Genomic DNA, 17,345 nt, shown 5'->3' with positions numbered 1-17,345 from the left:
TGCAAAGAAGGAAATTGTACTTCCAAGGAAAAGCTTCCGTAAGGGAACTGGCAATTGTGCTGATGTCCATTCATGATTAATATTAATGAAACAAAGGAAGGGACTATGTTCTGAGCAAAAAGTACAGCAATTTCAAAAGTCCTGGAAGGGGAGAGTGCTGGAATTGGAAGACCAGAAATTAAGAGGGAGCTCAGACTGAAAGGAGGCAAGGGCTACCAGATCTTTCAGGATTTTGTAAATCATGTTAGTTTTATCTTTATTCTAAGAATAACAGGATGACAATGAATGATTTGGCACACAATTTTGCTACTTCACATTCCCCTATAGCTTCAATACCAAGTATCATCTTACAAAGTTGATAGTAACTTCTAGATACTATAGTACTTTGCTCCACCCCCACCACCCCAGTGTTTATCACCCACTTCTTAATTGGGTGTTTTTGTTTTTTTAACTGGACCTCAATTTTTTTTTTCTACCGGCTGGAGACTCCATTTATTATATTTCCATCTTTTTTTTCACCTATTTGCCTTTAAATTATATATGCTAAAATATTACATATACAGCAATCTTTTCTTTTAGGAATTCTGCTATAAAGATAGTTTCTTACCCCAATATTATTTTCCTATATTTTCTACTCATATTTCCAAGGTTTGATTCTGAGTCATGATGTCTTCATTGACACATACAGATAGAAGCCTAATTTTACTTTTCAAGGGGTAAACCAGTTACCCCTTGAAATGTCACCTTTAACATTATAAGTAAACAACTTAGATAATAATTCAAAGATATTTTCTAAATCTCCCACTCTGTTCTGTTACCTAACTATACATTCCTATGCCAGTAGTACCTTCATAATTTTACAATGCATTTCACATGACATAAGTTCTCCCATCCACATTTGTTTGATTTTAATTGGCTATCTTATAAAACTTTGCTCCTTTCTTGAGAAATATTACATTGGCTTTTACAGAGATTTTTAAATAAATTGCAAAGGCTCCAGATTACCTAAGAATTAGGAAATATCCATCAGACAGGAAAAAAGGTAAACATGACCTTAAAGACTTCAGCAACCCTTCTAAACAACAGCTGAAGTTTACATAGATTTGTGCAGGTAAATAGGTTAGTTACTGAAAGTTTGAACAAATATCCCATAAGACCATTTACCATAATTCATAATTGACTTTTTATTTAAAAAATTACAGGGAGCAATTTCTGGCATTTTTTTTTATAAAAGTACTGCCTGTATCAAACATTTTATATCACTGTTAATTCCACTGAAGAGCTGCCTTTTTTTCTTTTTAAAGTACTAATTCCAACAGATGGGATACATGCCCTTAAAATAGAAAGTTTCCATCATTTATTCAAATGTCAAAATTAATATTATTGACAAGTTTATTGCTTATGGCTGGGCAAGATGCTACTAGCACATTTTAGGTAAATAATATTCTTTATTAAAAACTATGAGGTCATTCTGTTTAAAACTTTCAGGATAATTCACAGAAAATAGATATATTTATTCAAATTACGCATTGAAGGGCTGGGCTACTAGCTATAGACATTTATAGTTGAAGCAGCTCTTTAAAGAAATAATATGCCCAAGTAAGTCTGTCTTGATACACTACACATAATTGAAATGGAATAAAAAAAAAAAAAAACCTGGAAGACCAATATTGTTATGCTATGTTCTGTTAGGATCTTTTAAAAAAAAAAAATCACACATTTAGTAGTCCATTTGTGCTTAAAATATTCATATGCATGAGGAGCTTAAAGAAAAGAACACCTCTGTACATGATGATCAAAAGAAAGTTATAAATTTTTTTTTTTAAATTGCACTGTTATTTAAACCACTTTCCTAAAGTCAGACCCTCCTTTGCTGCAGGCACAGTTTTTCAGGTCTAATTGGCAACCTGGGGAGGCCCCTCTGGTATTAGTGACGTAAAGAAGGTGGTGATAAAAGACCAAGCTGAAGCTATTAATCCAGGCCTTTGAATTGCACCGACATCTTCACCTCCATCTTCTCCACTCTCATCATCAAACCCATCATCCATAAGGCGCTCCTTTTAAACAAAACAAGAAACATACTCCTGAGTGATCTGAACCACTGGTATCAACTCACAAAAGAAAAAGAGAGTTAAGTTCTTTTTGGAAAGGAAGAATATGTGCATTTAACCAGAAATGGTTAATACATGGTCACTAGAAATCTTTTTGGGGGAGTTGGGATAACTGGGGCATATTCAGGGGCAATCAGCTACAGACCCACATCCCTAGCCCTATTTTAAATTTTATTTAGAGACAAGTTCTCACTGAGTTGCTTAGCACCTTGCTTTTGCTGAGGCTGGCTTTGAACTTGCAGTCCTCCTGCCTCAGCCTTCCAAGCTGCCATTAGAAATTTTGGGGAAGGTCAAAACTAATAAATTTGAACTTACATATACTTGAATTTGGTGGTGAAGTTTAAAGGGAAACCCACCAATGTAGTGCAATAAAGTCTCATCATGTGCATAATTTCCTTTTTAGGCTATTTTCAGGAAGAATGTTAGTCCTTCCCACTTAATTTTAATACATGACTAATCTAGTATTATATTCTAAATTCTCACCAATAAAACCACCAAAATTTATGTTTGCTTTTCTTCACGCGCCATTCCAAAAATATTTATAGAATATGTTGGTCCCACACAATGCTAAGGAAATATCTGTATTTATAGTTTAACAAAACTTCAATAACATACCATTTCTTCAAGTTCTAAGTTGTTTGCATTTTGCCCATCATTGTTAACATCAATGTTGTTGGGAGCCTGTTGCTGACCTCCTTCTTGCCTAAAAGGAAACCATCCAGCTTGGTGTCTGTTCAGTATAATACAGGAAAGAGAAAATAAGTTGAAATTGTTTTTATTTGCAACATTATAAAACATTAATGTCCTACAAAAGAAAAATGATGAAACTATTACAAATGAAAAAAAACAAATCTCCCACTTCAGGTCAGGAACTACCCTTCTCAAAGCAATGACAGCAAAACAAAAATCAATTCAAATATAAGTCTACCATGAGCTTAAATGACTCTATGTGAGATATTAAGAGAAATCGGGAGTCACAAACCTTTTTTGGCATTTTTCAAAATGAAATATAACTAGATATTTGTTGGTTTGTTGTAGAGGAGGGACAAGGGAAAAATCAGTCTACTTGTGAAAATACATGACCTGTATTTATAGGACATCCTATTGGTAACTATAATTAAAACAAACATGTTTAGGCAGGAGTACATCATACATTTCTTCAAGTTCTAATTAAAAGGCCATATCTCATTGAATTCATAATTTTAATAAAATACAATAAACAAAAACTGATTCTAAAATTCTGATAAACATTCTTCTCAACATAGCCTGTCCCTGCTTTTGGTATAAAAATATGCCAGGTATTCAAAGCATAATATCCATAACCCTGCACTCAACATTTACAACAAATATCCTATGTCAGGTTCTGTGCTGAACAATTTTAGAAATTAATTAAAAGAACCCACAAGTTCATGAACATCACTCACAAATAAACCAGTAGCATGGCTCCCATTACCATGATAAACCGACTAAAAGAAGAATAGAAGTAAACAATGCTAAGGAGAATGGCAGCACGTGAGAATGTGTACATCCAGTCTAGCCAGTCACGATTGAAGTCTTCTTCATTCAGCACTGGACCTCCCTGTGCATTCATTTGAACATTCTCATTCATGGGTCGATTTTCTTGGGCCACAAGGTTTGGGGGTGGTGGGGGTTCTTCTCCAGGAACATGTGGCAAATTTAGAGGCTGTGATACAGCAGGCTGGGCTGGGTTAGCAGTTGATGTGGCCTGAGCTGAAACTGCAGCTTGACTGAAATATTCACCAAAAAAAAAAAAAATTAATGAACAAAAAGCTTTACCATACTATATTTTTTAAAGACTTCCTATGGAATTAAGATATTCTTCATAAACCTAATATGGAGTATCACAACTCCTGTACCACATTTTTTAGGTAAGTACAAATTCCAGTGGAAAAGTGGAGCCAAGATTGATCCATGTCCAGCTAAGAAAAGGATGCTCTCTCAGTCTAGTAGTCAAAGATGACAAGGGAGAGGTGGAAGAAATAAGAATAGCCACATTCACCACTCTTCTTTTTCATTAAATTACCTTATAAACTAATTATAAGCTATCTCTTCATGTAGACCTGATGCCATCCAGTGAAACTCTCCTATGTCTTCTCCTCTTGAATTTATAAAATGTTTTACTAGCAAAAGCATCTGAATACTAATAAATATAATAAGGGGAGGAGCCAAGGCCAGGTTTACCTCATGTGAACTAAGGTGAATCCTTTTTCCTTTAGACAAGTAAATTTAAAATAAAGTTATCTGCTGAGATGTTTGTGAATTCTTTCTCATAATTTTGAATAACTGATTAAATACATAAGCAGATAAAATCCCAAATCAACTTACTTAGGATAAAATACAAAATAAAGCAAGTAACAGTGAATAACTGAAAAAAAAAATGAATTCATATTAACTTACTATTGCATATAATACTGATGAGCATACATCTGTTGCCACCACAGCATCTGCAGTGGGCTGAAAGCAGGATACACTGGGATTGCAGGTGCTACAGCTTGCCCAGGAAACTGGTTGTCTATGTTTCTGCAATAAAGAAATGAAAAAATACAGTATTTCAATGCTTCAAGAGTTAAAAGCACTTCTTCTCAATTTTTATTTCTGAATTCAAGTCAACCATTATCAAAATGTTTCAAATCATACTGGAAAGAAAAATTTTCAACATTCTTCAAATAAGACCATGCAACCTAGGACCAAGTATATAGATAAAGCAAGTCATTCACAATGTGTGTAGCAAGCCTGAACATTTCCTATCTTCTCATCTCAGCCCATAAAGCCAAAAAGTACTTTATGTACATTCTCCTTAAGAACCAAAGTCCTAAAATAAATTTCATGACAAAATGTCTTGAGGAATGAGAAAATGAGCCAAATGAAATTTTACATTAGCTTAAAATATTATTAAAAATGTCAGCCGGATGCAATGGTGCATGCCTGTAATCCCAGCGGCTCAAGAGGCTGAGGCAGGAGTTCAAAGCCAGTCTCAGCAACTTAGTGAGGCTTTAAGAAACTTGGCAAGACCATCTATAAATAATATAAAAAGGGCTAGGGATGTGACTCAGTGGTTAAGTGCCCATGAGTTAATCCCTAGTACCAAAATACACACACACACACACACACACACACACACACACACACACGAGCTAATTAGTTGCAAAATAAAAATGAAGATGACAAAAATCTGTGAAATACATTTAAAGAGCCAAGAGTGGCCTAAATGTTGTGCGCGTATAGAAAGTGTGTGTATACATACATATCTTTAAATGTATACGTAATTGGGGAGAGGTTCCTGTGGTGGGTGCTCAAACACTGAACCACATCCCCACCTACCCCTTTTTACTTTTTAAGACAGGGTCTAAGTTGCTTAGGGCCTCAAAAAGTTGCTGAGGCTAACCTCAAACTTGCAATCCACCTGCCTAACCCTCCTAAGTCACTGGGATTATAGGGATGTATCACACTTGGCTATGCATATATTTTTAAAGCTTAAAATTCTATTAATTCAGTAAGCTTGTGGAGAAACTCATTTAACTTCATTATTTCATTATGCCTCAGTTTCTCCATTTCTTTTTTTTTTTTGTAGTTGTAGATGGACAACTATTATTTACTTTTATGTGGTGCTGAGGATTGAACCCAGTGTCTCATACATGCAAGGCAAGTGCTCTGCCACTAAGCTACAGCCCCAGTTCAGTTTCTCCATTTCTAAAATGAAGCTAATAACAGAATCTTCCACAGAGGGTTGTTACCTACATTCCATAAATGTCAGCCTAGTTTTGTTTTTAATTCCCCACAATCCCTATCTCAGAACATGTCTCCAAAGTGTGTAATGTGAGATCCGTAGAAATTCATATATATCCAGACAACTATGGGGATACACATATAAGTAAGGGCAGAATTTATGAATTTGCTAACTCTCCTTCATATTACTTGAACTTTTTAAAAAAATTTTTAGTTGTACATTGACACAATACCTTTATCTTATTTACTTATTTTTATGTGGTGCCAAAGATCAAAACCAGTGCCTCACATGTGCTAGGCAAGAGTTCCATCACTGAGCCACAACCCCAGTCCATATTACTTGAATTTTATCTTGGGATGATAGTAGTTTGTTTACCCAGAGTGTGATGAGTAATTAATGATAATTATATATATTCTAAAAACCATTTACACATACAATTGGCAATAGTTGATAATACAGATCTAATTTAGAACAGCTGGGGGTGAGGGCTAAAACTTACCAAGAGGCTGTACTTTAGGAAACCTGGTACTAAATGAGACACAAATACTCATTTCCATATTCTTCAATGTTCCCTATGTATTACTGAAACTTTCCTTATCCTTGAAGAAGTAATGGGAGCCAATATGAGTATCCTGATAACAGTTTTCCCCCTACTTCCTAAGCTTTCCTGAATACTCAATTAAGATGGAAAAGCAGAGCAGCTTTCTTAAAGTGGCTCCGGGCAATTGACAAGTCCTGTATAAGAAGGGAAAATAAAACCTTAACACAGCTCTTCCCTTAAAAAGATGTGAATTGTTGAACAAACCTAGAAAGAAAACCAGGGAAGAGAAATATTATAAAAAAATTTCTACAAAGATCTCAGCATTTATAACACGGGAAGCTGATACATCTCTGAAAACTATCTAAAGCAAGTACTACCAGTAAGATGGTTTCCAATGAGGAAAAACCACCCCCTTCCTCTGAAAGCATAGCTCCACCAATCTCTACTATAAATAAGAAACACAATCTCAAACAAATCTGTTACTTGAACTTGAAAAATGGGGAGACTGAACTTGGTCATTGTTTTTTAAAGTAGACAGAAGAAAAGCCACAAATAATCACTCAAAAATTTTTCTATAGCTTCCCACCTCACCCTATTACAGTTCAAAACACAAGGCAATTATTTAACACATGTTGCCAAACTAAATGAACTCCCCTAGATGATTCTGACATGCTTTCTTCCTTTTATTCCAATATAAAAACTACTAGCTGGGCATGATGGGGCAGGCCTATGATCCCAGAAACTCAGGAGGCTGAGGTAACAGGATCCCCTGAGTCCGAAGCCAGTCTCATCAACTGTTAAACAAGGCCCTAAACAACTCAGTAAGACTCTCACTCAAAATAAAAAATAAAAAGGGCTAAAGATGTGGTTCAGTGGCAAAGAGCCTCTAGGGTCAATGCCCAGTACAAAAAAAAAAAAAAAAAAAAAACTACTGAACTATATAGAATTGCTAAAATACATTCCAGGCTCAAGTTGGCATACTATAATTTTCAATTGTGCTTATTACCCTTCAGATAACATGATACACATTTAGCACCCTCCATAAAAACAAGAATGATTGGATATTAAATTACAAGTTAATATTAAAGTATATAAAAAGAAATCAATGAAACATATAAGAATTTAATATATTTTGGAGGATGCATCATTAACAAGAAGGAAATTATCTGGTGCTAGAAAAAGTGATTACCAAAGTTGGTGGCAGGGAAAGGGAAATTTAAATGCTTCACTTTTTTCCATTTGTTCAGATAAATTTCAAGTAGACTAAAATAAAGTAATAAAGAGATAATCTAAAAGAAAATGAGAATTATTTACCAAAATTTTGGACGAAGAGCTTTCCTAATTTAAAAAGCAATAGGAACAAACAGCATAGACACACAAAAAGCAACATATTGGACATCAAAATTTACAGAGAATTTTAAAAAACACTTGGCAATCATTAGAACAACAAATGCAAATTAAAACAAAGAGAGGTTTTTTGATTATTTGAAAGTTAAAAAGATTAAAGTAAAATCCAATTCTTTCAGTGCTAGTGACAGTATAAACTGGAAGAAGCCTTTTAAAAACAAGTGTACAAAATTAAGGACCTATAAAAAATGTTCTTTTATACCTATTTGTCCTAGTAATCTCGTTTTTGAAAATTAGCTCACAGAAATATGAAATATGGAAAAAATTCACACCTCTGCCTTTTTAGTCTTTATACATACTAACTCTCAAGACCCACTCATAAAACTATTCTCAGCCCTAATAATAAAGTTTTCCAATGGTGTTGTGATTAAGTTTTTGAAGTTTACACCTACCAAATCTGTTATAAAGAACAGTAAAGTATTGCAGATGAAATGATATATCCAGGTTTTGCTTTAAACTCTGAGTCAAGAATAAAAAAAACAAAGAAAAACCAGAGGAAAATAGATGGAACATGGTAGTTTGTTAATACTTGCTAAGGCTGGTATTAGGTACACTAGTGGTCATTATAATATTTTCTGGGTTTTTAAAAATATTTTAACCTACATCCTGGGAACAAATTTTTACTCCTCACACTTCAGATAGAGCCCTAATATCCAGAGTATACAAAGAACTCAAAAAATTAAATAAGGAAACAAATAACCCAATCAACAAATGGGCCAAGGACCTGAACAGACACTTCTCAGAGGAGGACATACAATCAATCAACAAGTACACGAAAAAATGCTCACCATCTCTAGCAGTCAGAGAAATGCAAATTAAAACCACCCTAAGATACCACCTCACTCCAGTAAGAATGGCAGCTATTATGAAGTCAAACAACAAGTGCTGGCGAGGATGTGGGGAAAAGGGTACACTTGTACATTGCTGGTGGGACTGCAAATTGGTGTGGCCAATTTGGAAAGCAGTATGGAGATTCCTCGGAAAGCTGGGAATGGAACCACCATTTGACCCAGCTATTCCTCTTCTGGGACTATTCCCCAAAGACCTTAAAAGAGCGTATTATAGGGATACAGCTACATCGATGTTCATAGCAGCACAATTCACAATAGCTAGACTGTGGAACCAACCTAGATGCCCTTCAATAGATGGATAAAAAAAAAAAATGTGGCATTTATACACAATGGAGTATTACTCAGCACTAAAAAATGACAAAGTCATGGCATTTGCAGGGAAATGGATGGCATTAGAGCAGATTATGCTAAGTGAAGCTAGCCAATCCCTAAAAAACAAATGCCAAATGTCTTCTTTGATATAAGGAGGGCAACTATGAACAGAGCAGGGAGGAAGAGCATGAGAAGATGATTACCATTAAACAGGGACAAGAGGTGGGAGGGAAAGGGAGAGAGAAGGGAAATTGCATGGAAATGGAAGGAGACCCTCATTGTTATACAAAATTACATATAAGAGGAAGTGAGGGGAAAGGGAAAAAAAAACAAGGAAGAGAAATGAATTACAGTAGATGGGATAGAGAGAGAAGATGGCAGGGGAGGGGAGGGGAGAGGGGATAGTAGAGGATAGGAAGGGCAGCAGAATACAACATACACTAGTATAGCAGTATGTAAAAACCTGCATGTGTAACAATCTGTATAGGGGGTAAATATGGGAGTTCATAATCCACTTGAATCAAATGTATGAAATATGATATGTCAAGAGCTTTGTGATGTTTTGAACAACTAATAATAATAAAAAAAATTTAAAAATATATTTTAAGAAGTTTAAGTCTTTAAAAGTTAAAAATAATGCAATGGGTAAAAAACACTGTTTAACCTTAATATACATCAACAGGAATCAGTCCATTCAATTATAATAATCCACATTATAGAACACTCTGCAACTATAAAAGATGGGGCAGCTATTTTGCATTAATATAAAACAATTATCGACATATTTAGTGAAAAGGCAAGATGTAGTCTAGTATGTATAAAAGAATGTAGTATGTATAAAAGAATGCTATAATTTATGTTAAAATACATGCATGTGTATGTATGCCACGTAAGCACATTATATCCCTGGAATAATACAGAGGAAATAGCTAAGATTGGTTGCCTCTGAGGAGGGCAATTGGGTAACTAGGACACATAGTAACAAAACTCTTGTATACTTTTTTGTTTGTTTTTTATGGTACCATGCACACGTATAAGCTGTTAAGAAACAGCAAAAAGGAAGAAATTGCCTGTTTATTCTCCTTTCTAACCAAAGTATTGTGTTCCCAAGAACACAGAAAGGGCTTTATTCATTATTATATCTGTAGAATTTAGCACAATAAATGTATACTGAACAACTTTATATGTGAACAGCAAGAAAACACTAAAAATACAGTACTGATAGTAAGCAATTACTTAAACTTGTAAATTGTAAATTTCACTTAGTTTATTTTTCAACACTGAATGAAAACATGTAAGGTAAACAACACAGTAAAGAATTACAGCTATATTAAAGAAAATCATTTGAAAAGAAAAAGACACTAAAAGGGAATGCTAACTGTTAAATACAAACTGAGTACTTCTTATCTAAAATCCTGAGAACAGAAGTGTTTCATATTTCAGCTGTTTTTGTATTTGGGAATATTTGCATATACATAATCAGATACCATGGAATGGGAGGAGACAAGTCTAAACATGAAATTCATTTACCTTTCATATACACCTAATACCCAGAGCCTAAAGGTAACTTTATACATTTAGTGTGACTGCATTTTCACTGCAATTGGTCACATGAATTTTTTACTCACGGAACCATGGTGGTGCTTAAGAAGTTTTAGATTTTGGAGCACTCTGGATTTTAGACTTTCAGATTAGAGATGTTTAATCTGTAGTTGTCTCTAGATGAGTGGATAGGGTAATTTCTCCCCTTCGTTTACTGTTTTTACTCTTTAATATACACATATTGCTTTTGCAACTGAAAATAGTTGCTCTTTTGGGCAAAGAGTCAAATAAAATAGCAGAAACATAGGGGAAATGTAACACTTGGGGACGTGTAATATGTCTGTCTCCACAGAAAATGTTTTATTCTTTATGCAAGGAAAACAAAGTAAGAGAATAACTTGGTCTCTCATGGCCCAAGAAAATTCACAACAAGAAAACTGCTGATACAGTCAGTCCTCTGTATCCATGGATTCTCCATCTAAAAATTCAACCGACCATAGATGAAAAATATTTGGAAAAAAATAAGTTGCATCTCTAGTGCACATGTACAGACAGACTTTCTTACTTGTCCTCATTCCCTAAACAATAGAACTTAATAATGAGTTACAATGTCCATCATCTATTTCAATATTCTTTACTATCTTTTCATTTGTATTTATAAAGTCAAAATACTAATGATAGACAGTATTTTTTAGAAAAAATACTTAATCAAATGATAGACAAAATAGCCACTTCAGTAAGATTGTTAAGAACAAAGACTTCTAATTCAGATATGGATTTGAATTCTAGTCCTGACACTGACCATGTTTGTGAATTTCAATAAGCTATATTATTATATTAGCCTTTAAGTTTTATTCTCCCCATCCATAAAATGGAAGAATATTGTACACAGACCAACAGGGTTGGTATAAAGTTTAATGAAGAAAGGCATGTATAAATGTTTATTAATACAATGCCTAGCCTGTGCTAATACTCAGTATTATTAATATCCTTTTAGATAGAGAACTGTCACAAATTTCTCAACATATCAATGAACCAATAAGTATGCAATTCATAAAACAAAACAGAATGTCACTTTATCCTGTATCAAATTAAAACAAGGACATTCCAATTTATCACAATGGCAAGTATGTGCACAGACATGGGGACACATGCTCTTTAACAACTGTTATCGGCAGAATAACATAGCATACAACTTTTCTTTACTGGAATTTTACAATAATCTTTAAGAGCCTCAAAAAGTCTTAAAAACACTTTGACTCAGGAATTTCACTTCTCACAATGTATCCTAAAATTATGACCATACTTAAGAATGTTGGTTTCAGTGAAGTTTAGTAGGAAAAAGTTAACCCAAATATTTGTTACAATTATCTCAAATTATTCACTCTTTGATAAATTATTTGTTACAATTATCTCAAATTATTCACTCTTTGTAACCTCTGCCACACAGTGGCAAAGGTGGCAAGTGCTGATGCATACTGGCTCACAAGAGCTGATGGCTAAAGTTCAGGAATTTTGTGAGTCAAACCTTGGTGTCTTAAAATTGGCCACGGTGAGAGTATTTACACCACAGAAATCAGGAAATCCAGGGCTTATTTTTTTTCCTGCAGAAACACCAGCTGTTAAGCTTTTCTAGCACAGCACTACCTGTAACTTTGTAATATCTCCCCCATGCTAATGAGTATCCCTGTGACTTGCTTTGGACAATCAATATTAATAAATGTAACACATATAAGGTTTTAAATATGCTCAGGGGTTAGCTTGCCTTCTTGTGTTTGTCATTTACCATGAGAAGAACATGTCCTAGGGAATTACTGATCCACAGAGAAGGAACAACATGAAACAGAACTGAACTCAACCTACAGCCTGAAGCAGAGCTATCCTGGGTGACTTACAAACCTGGGAGCAAGAAAAACAAGAGTTTTATTGTATGCGACTGAGATTTTCAAGTTATCAAACAGCAAAACCAATAAATATACTTTCCACTGATAGAAGAGTAAACAATTAGTATATCCAGATAATTAAAAAAACAGACTTTAAATGCTGGAGATTTATATTTATCTGAAAATATATCCAAGCTATGTTATTTTAAAAGCATTTATAAAATAAAATAAAAAGTATGATATTTCCATTGAAAAAGTAGACAGAGAAAAGTGTTTAAAACATATTTATAAAAATGTAAGTAGCAACTATTTTTAAGTGATGGCTTCAAGCAATTTTTACTTTAAAAAACAGACAACATAGGAAATGTTAGTCAGCTTTTTATCACTGTGACCAAAATACCTGACAGAACAACTTAGAAGAGGAAAGGTTATTCTGGCTCATTACTTCAGAGGTTCAATTCCTTAGTTCTAAGACTGAGACAAGGCAGACTATGGCAGAAGGGCATGGAAGAGGAAAAATGCTCAGTTCATGACAGCCAACAAGGAGAGAGAGCTTAAGTTGAATGCAGAGGTAACATAATCCTCCCAAAGCAAGCCCAGTGACCTACTTCCACAACCACACCCTACCTGCCAGTTATCACCATTCATCCACTCAAATTATTAACCCATTAAAATTGATTAATTCACCAATTACATTATATCTTACCTCCAAACATTCCTGCATTGTCATACACATAAATTTTTGGGGACACCTCATATTTAAACCATAACAGTATAATGAGTAGGATTTCAATTTTATTATAAAACAAGGGCTATTACTATTTCAGAGAGAAAAACTGAATATATAAAAAACTGGTTATTCTATAAACCAGTCATCAATTTTTAGAGTTAAGATAAATAAATGTGACAGCACAACATAATGAGCCAAAAAACAGTAAGATTTATAAATGTGACTTTGTAAATGGATAGACAGTGTGGTGATGTGCAGTTCTGCTATGCCCTTCTCATGTTTCCTCATGAGCTGGTTAGACAACTAATCCTCTACATAAGGACTTCTCAAAGTGAAGTTCCCAGGTCTTGTTAGGTTGGCAGATTTCTAAAAACCACCCCAAAACTAGTGATTGAAAACCTCAGGGAGTAGGAAATAGGAATCAGAAATTTTAATAAAATCACTAAAGATTGAGAATACTAACCTACATGATAGAAAACACAAGCCTAACTAATTAAATGTAAATTTTACTGGAATTTAAAAATGAGGAGCAGAGCTTTTATTCTGATGGTGGTTATTTCAGGTCACCATATTACTGCTTTAGTATATTTAAGACTGTGTTAAATAAAATTTAAAGATATAAAGCCTTCATTTGTAAAATATAACAACTATATAGTCAAAACATATTCATTGTTGAACTAAATAATGTATTTATTGAACTTTCTTATCAATTGTTTTGTAAATCATAAAGTATTCTCTCCAAATATAAAGTCTTATTTTCTAGCACTATGCACTGGCATTCATTCATTTGAATGCTTTAGTATACCAGGCACACAAAATGCCTATAAATTGTCTGCTGAATGGATGTCCAATATTCACTCATAAGGATGAATGAATTTAAAAGTAATTGCTAACACATCACTATGCACCTATTATTACTGTTTTAACCACTTGACATCCACTAATTCTTTTAATCCATATAGAAATCCAACAAGTACTATTGCCCTCCAAGTAATGAACAAACTAAATAAAGCATAGTAGTGAAGAGACTTGCTTAAGTAGTGAATAAATAAATTCTGGATTTAAACCCAAGCAGGCTGGCTTCAGCATCTGTGTAAACACTAAACTATACTGCCCTGCTGACTAAATATACGTATTATCTAGCAATAGACTCCCTAAGTGAAGCTCAAATACCTAAGTGAACAGTTTTGTTACTATTTTCCCCCTCACTTCTGGCAAAATAAATACTATTTCAGATTTTTCTAATCCATTTAATAACACTTTTATGATCATTCAATTTCTTCCTCTGTGAAGTACCTGTTCAGTTCCTTTGCCCATTTATTGATTGGGTTATTTGGGTTTTTTTGATGGTATGTTTTTTGAGTTCTCTGTATATCCTAGAGATTAATGATCCATATATCCTGGAGATTAATAATCCATATAAGGTGCAGGTAGCAAAGATTTTCTCCCTTTCTGTAGGCTTTCCCTTCATGTTCTTGTTTCCTTTGCTATGAAGCTTTTTAGTTTGATAACCATCCCATTTATCAATTCTTGATTTGACTTCTTGCACGTCAGAAGTCTTGTGAGGAATTTGGTTCCTAGGCTGACTGGATGCATAATTGGGTCTACATTTTCTTCTAGTAGGTGAAGGGTCTCTGGTCTAATGCCTAGGTTCCTGAGCCACTTTTAGTTTTGTACAGGGTGAGAGATGGGGTTAAATTTCAATCTACTACATATGGATTTCCAGTACCATTTGTTAAAGAGATTATGTTTTCTCCAATGTATGTTTATGGCACTTTGTCCAGTATGAGATAATTGTATATATGTGGGTTTGTCTCTGAGTCTTCTATTCTGTTCCACTGGTCTTCATGTCTGTTTTTATGCAATGCCATGCCATTTTTGTTACTATAGCTCTGTATTACAATTTAAGATCAATTATATAATTTAAGGTTTATTTAATGGTTAACATACAAAAAAATGTTCAACATCTCTAGCAATTACAAAAATATAAATTAAAACTAGACTTAGATTCCATCTCACTCTGGTCAGAGTGGCAATTATCAATAATACAAGTAACAATAAATGTTGGTGAGGATGTAGGGGAAAAGGTACATTCATACATTGCTGGTGGGACTGCAAATTGGTGTAACCATTCTGGAAAGCAATATGGAGATTCCTCAGAATATCTGTAATGGAATCATCATTTGACCCAGTTATCCCACTCCTTGATGTATATACTCAAATGACTTAAATCAGCATACTACAGTAATACAGCCACATCAATGTTTATAGCAGCTCAATTCGCAACAGCAAAGCTAGGTGCCCTTTAACAGATAAATGAATAGAGTAAATGTGGTATATACACACAATGAAATATTACTCAGCCATAAAGAAGAAGAAATTGTCACATTTGCCAGTAAATGGACAGAACTGGAGACTATCCCGCTAAGTCAAATAAGCCAGTCCCAAAAAATGAAAAGGCCAAATGTTCTGATATGTGGATGCTAACATACAATGGAAGGTGGGGGTGAGGAACAGAAGTTCACTAGATTAGACAAAGGAGAATGAAAGGAATGGAGGGAGGATGGGATTAGGAATGACAGTAGAATGAATTTGACATAACTTTCCTATGTTCATATATGTATATGCAATCACTGAAATTCCACATCGTGTACAACCACAAGAATGGGATCCTAATTACGATAAGTTAGATTCTACACATGTATAATATGTCAAAATACACTCTACTAGCTGGGCTCGGGGTTGCATACCTATAATCCCAGCGGTTTGGGAGGCTGAGGCAGGAGGATCACAAGTTCAAAGCCAACCTCAGCAACAGTAGGGCACTAAGCAACTCAGTAAGCCCCTGTATCTAAATAAAATACAAAATAGGGCTGGGGATGTGACTCAGTGGTCCAGTGCCCCTGAGTTCAATTCCTGGTACTACCAAAAAACAACAACAAAAAACCACTCTGCTGACATGTATAGCTAAAAAGAACACATTTTTTAAATTTTAGAAATTTGAAAAATAAAAATAAATTTCATTAAAAGCTAAAAAATAGTAATAATACCTTAATTAGCTGGCTTTTAAAAATTTTTTAATTTGTCTTAAGTTATACATAATAGTAGAATGCATTTTGACATATTGTACACAAATGGAGCACAACTTCTCCTTCCTCCTGCTGAACATGGTGCAATCACACCAGTAGTACAATCATACATGTATATAGGATAATAATGTCCATCTCCTTCCACTGGCCTTCCCATCCCCATACCCCTTCCCTTCCCTTCACTCCCCTCTGCACAATCATTGCACATTCTCCCTGCCTCGCCCCCCATTATGGATCAGCATCTACTTATCAGAGAAAACATTCAGCCTCTGTTCTTTTGGGTTTGGCTTATTTCACTTAGCATGATATTCTCCAGCTCCATCTACTCATGGGCAAATGTCATAAAGTCCTTCTTTTTAAGGCTGAGTAATATTCCATTGTGTATATGTACCACATTTTCTTTATCCATTCATCTTTTTAAGGGTACCTAGGTAGGTTCCACAGCTTAGCTATTATGAATTGAGCTGCTATAAACATTGATGTGGCTGCATCACTGTACTATGTTGATTTTGAGTCTTTTGGGTATAAACCAAGGAGTGGGATAGCTGAGTAAAATGGTGGTTCCATTCCAAGTTTTCTGAGGAATCTCCATCCTGGTTTCCATAGTGATTGCACCAACTGGCAGTCCCACCAACAATGTATGAGTGTACCTTTTTCCCATATTCTTATCAATACTTATCATGCTTATATTCTTGATAATTGCCATTCTGACTTAAGTGAAATGAAATCTTATTTTTGATTTGCATTTCTCTAATCACTAGAGATGATGAACATTTTTTCATGTTTGTTGATCGACTGTATTTCTTCTTCTGTGAGGTGTCTATTGAGTTCCTTAGCCCATTTATTGATTGGGTTATTTGGGGGTTTTTTTTTGAGTTCTTTATATATCCTGGAGATGAATGCTCTATCTGAGGTACATGTGGTAAAGATTTTCTCCCATTCTGTAGGCTCTCTCTTCACATTATTGTTTCCTTTGCTGAGAAGAAGCTTTTTTAGTTTGAGTCTATCTGATTTATTGATTTTACTTCTTGCACTTTAGGAGGCTGGTTAAGGAAGTTCATAAGCCAACGTGGTGGACATTTGGTCCTACGTTTTCTTCTATTAGGCGCAAGGTCTCTATTCTAGTGCCTA

The 17,345-nt window shown here is 34.5% G+C and overlaps 1 protein-coding gene across 2 annotated transcripts in view; it reads right to left on the bottom strand.

Moving 5' to 3' along the window:
- Window positions 1–328: 328 nt before the first annotated feature.
- The window catches only part of HERPUD2 (HERPUD family member 2), a 42,834-nt gene continuing 25,817 nt past the window's right edge, over window positions 329–17,345 (bottom strand). For both annotated transcript variants that reach the window (XM_081287064.1, XM_081287065.1), the window contains 4 exons: window positions 4,530–4,652; window positions 3,536–3,859; window positions 2,727–2,841; window positions 329–2,057 (listed from right to left, as the gene is read on the bottom strand). In XM_081287064.1, coding sequence (XP_081143190.1) covers window positions 1,896–2,057; window positions 2,727–2,841; window positions 3,536–3,859; window positions 4,530–4,652 — 724 coding nt within the window. In that variant the 3' untranslated portion in view covers window positions 329–1,895. The remainder of the gene's footprint in view (window positions 2,058–2,726; window positions 2,842–3,535; window positions 3,860–4,529; window positions 4,653–17,345) is intronic.

Source organism: Spermophilus citellus, assembly GCF_964194105.1.
Source record: "Spermophilus citellus genome assembly, chromosome: 3".
NCBI lineage: Eukaryota > Metazoa > Chordata > Mammalia > Rodentia > Sciuridae > Spermophilus > Spermophilus citellus.
The sequence above is the reverse complement of the archived record's forward strand: the minus strand, read 5'-3'. Positions and strand labels throughout refer to the sequence as shown.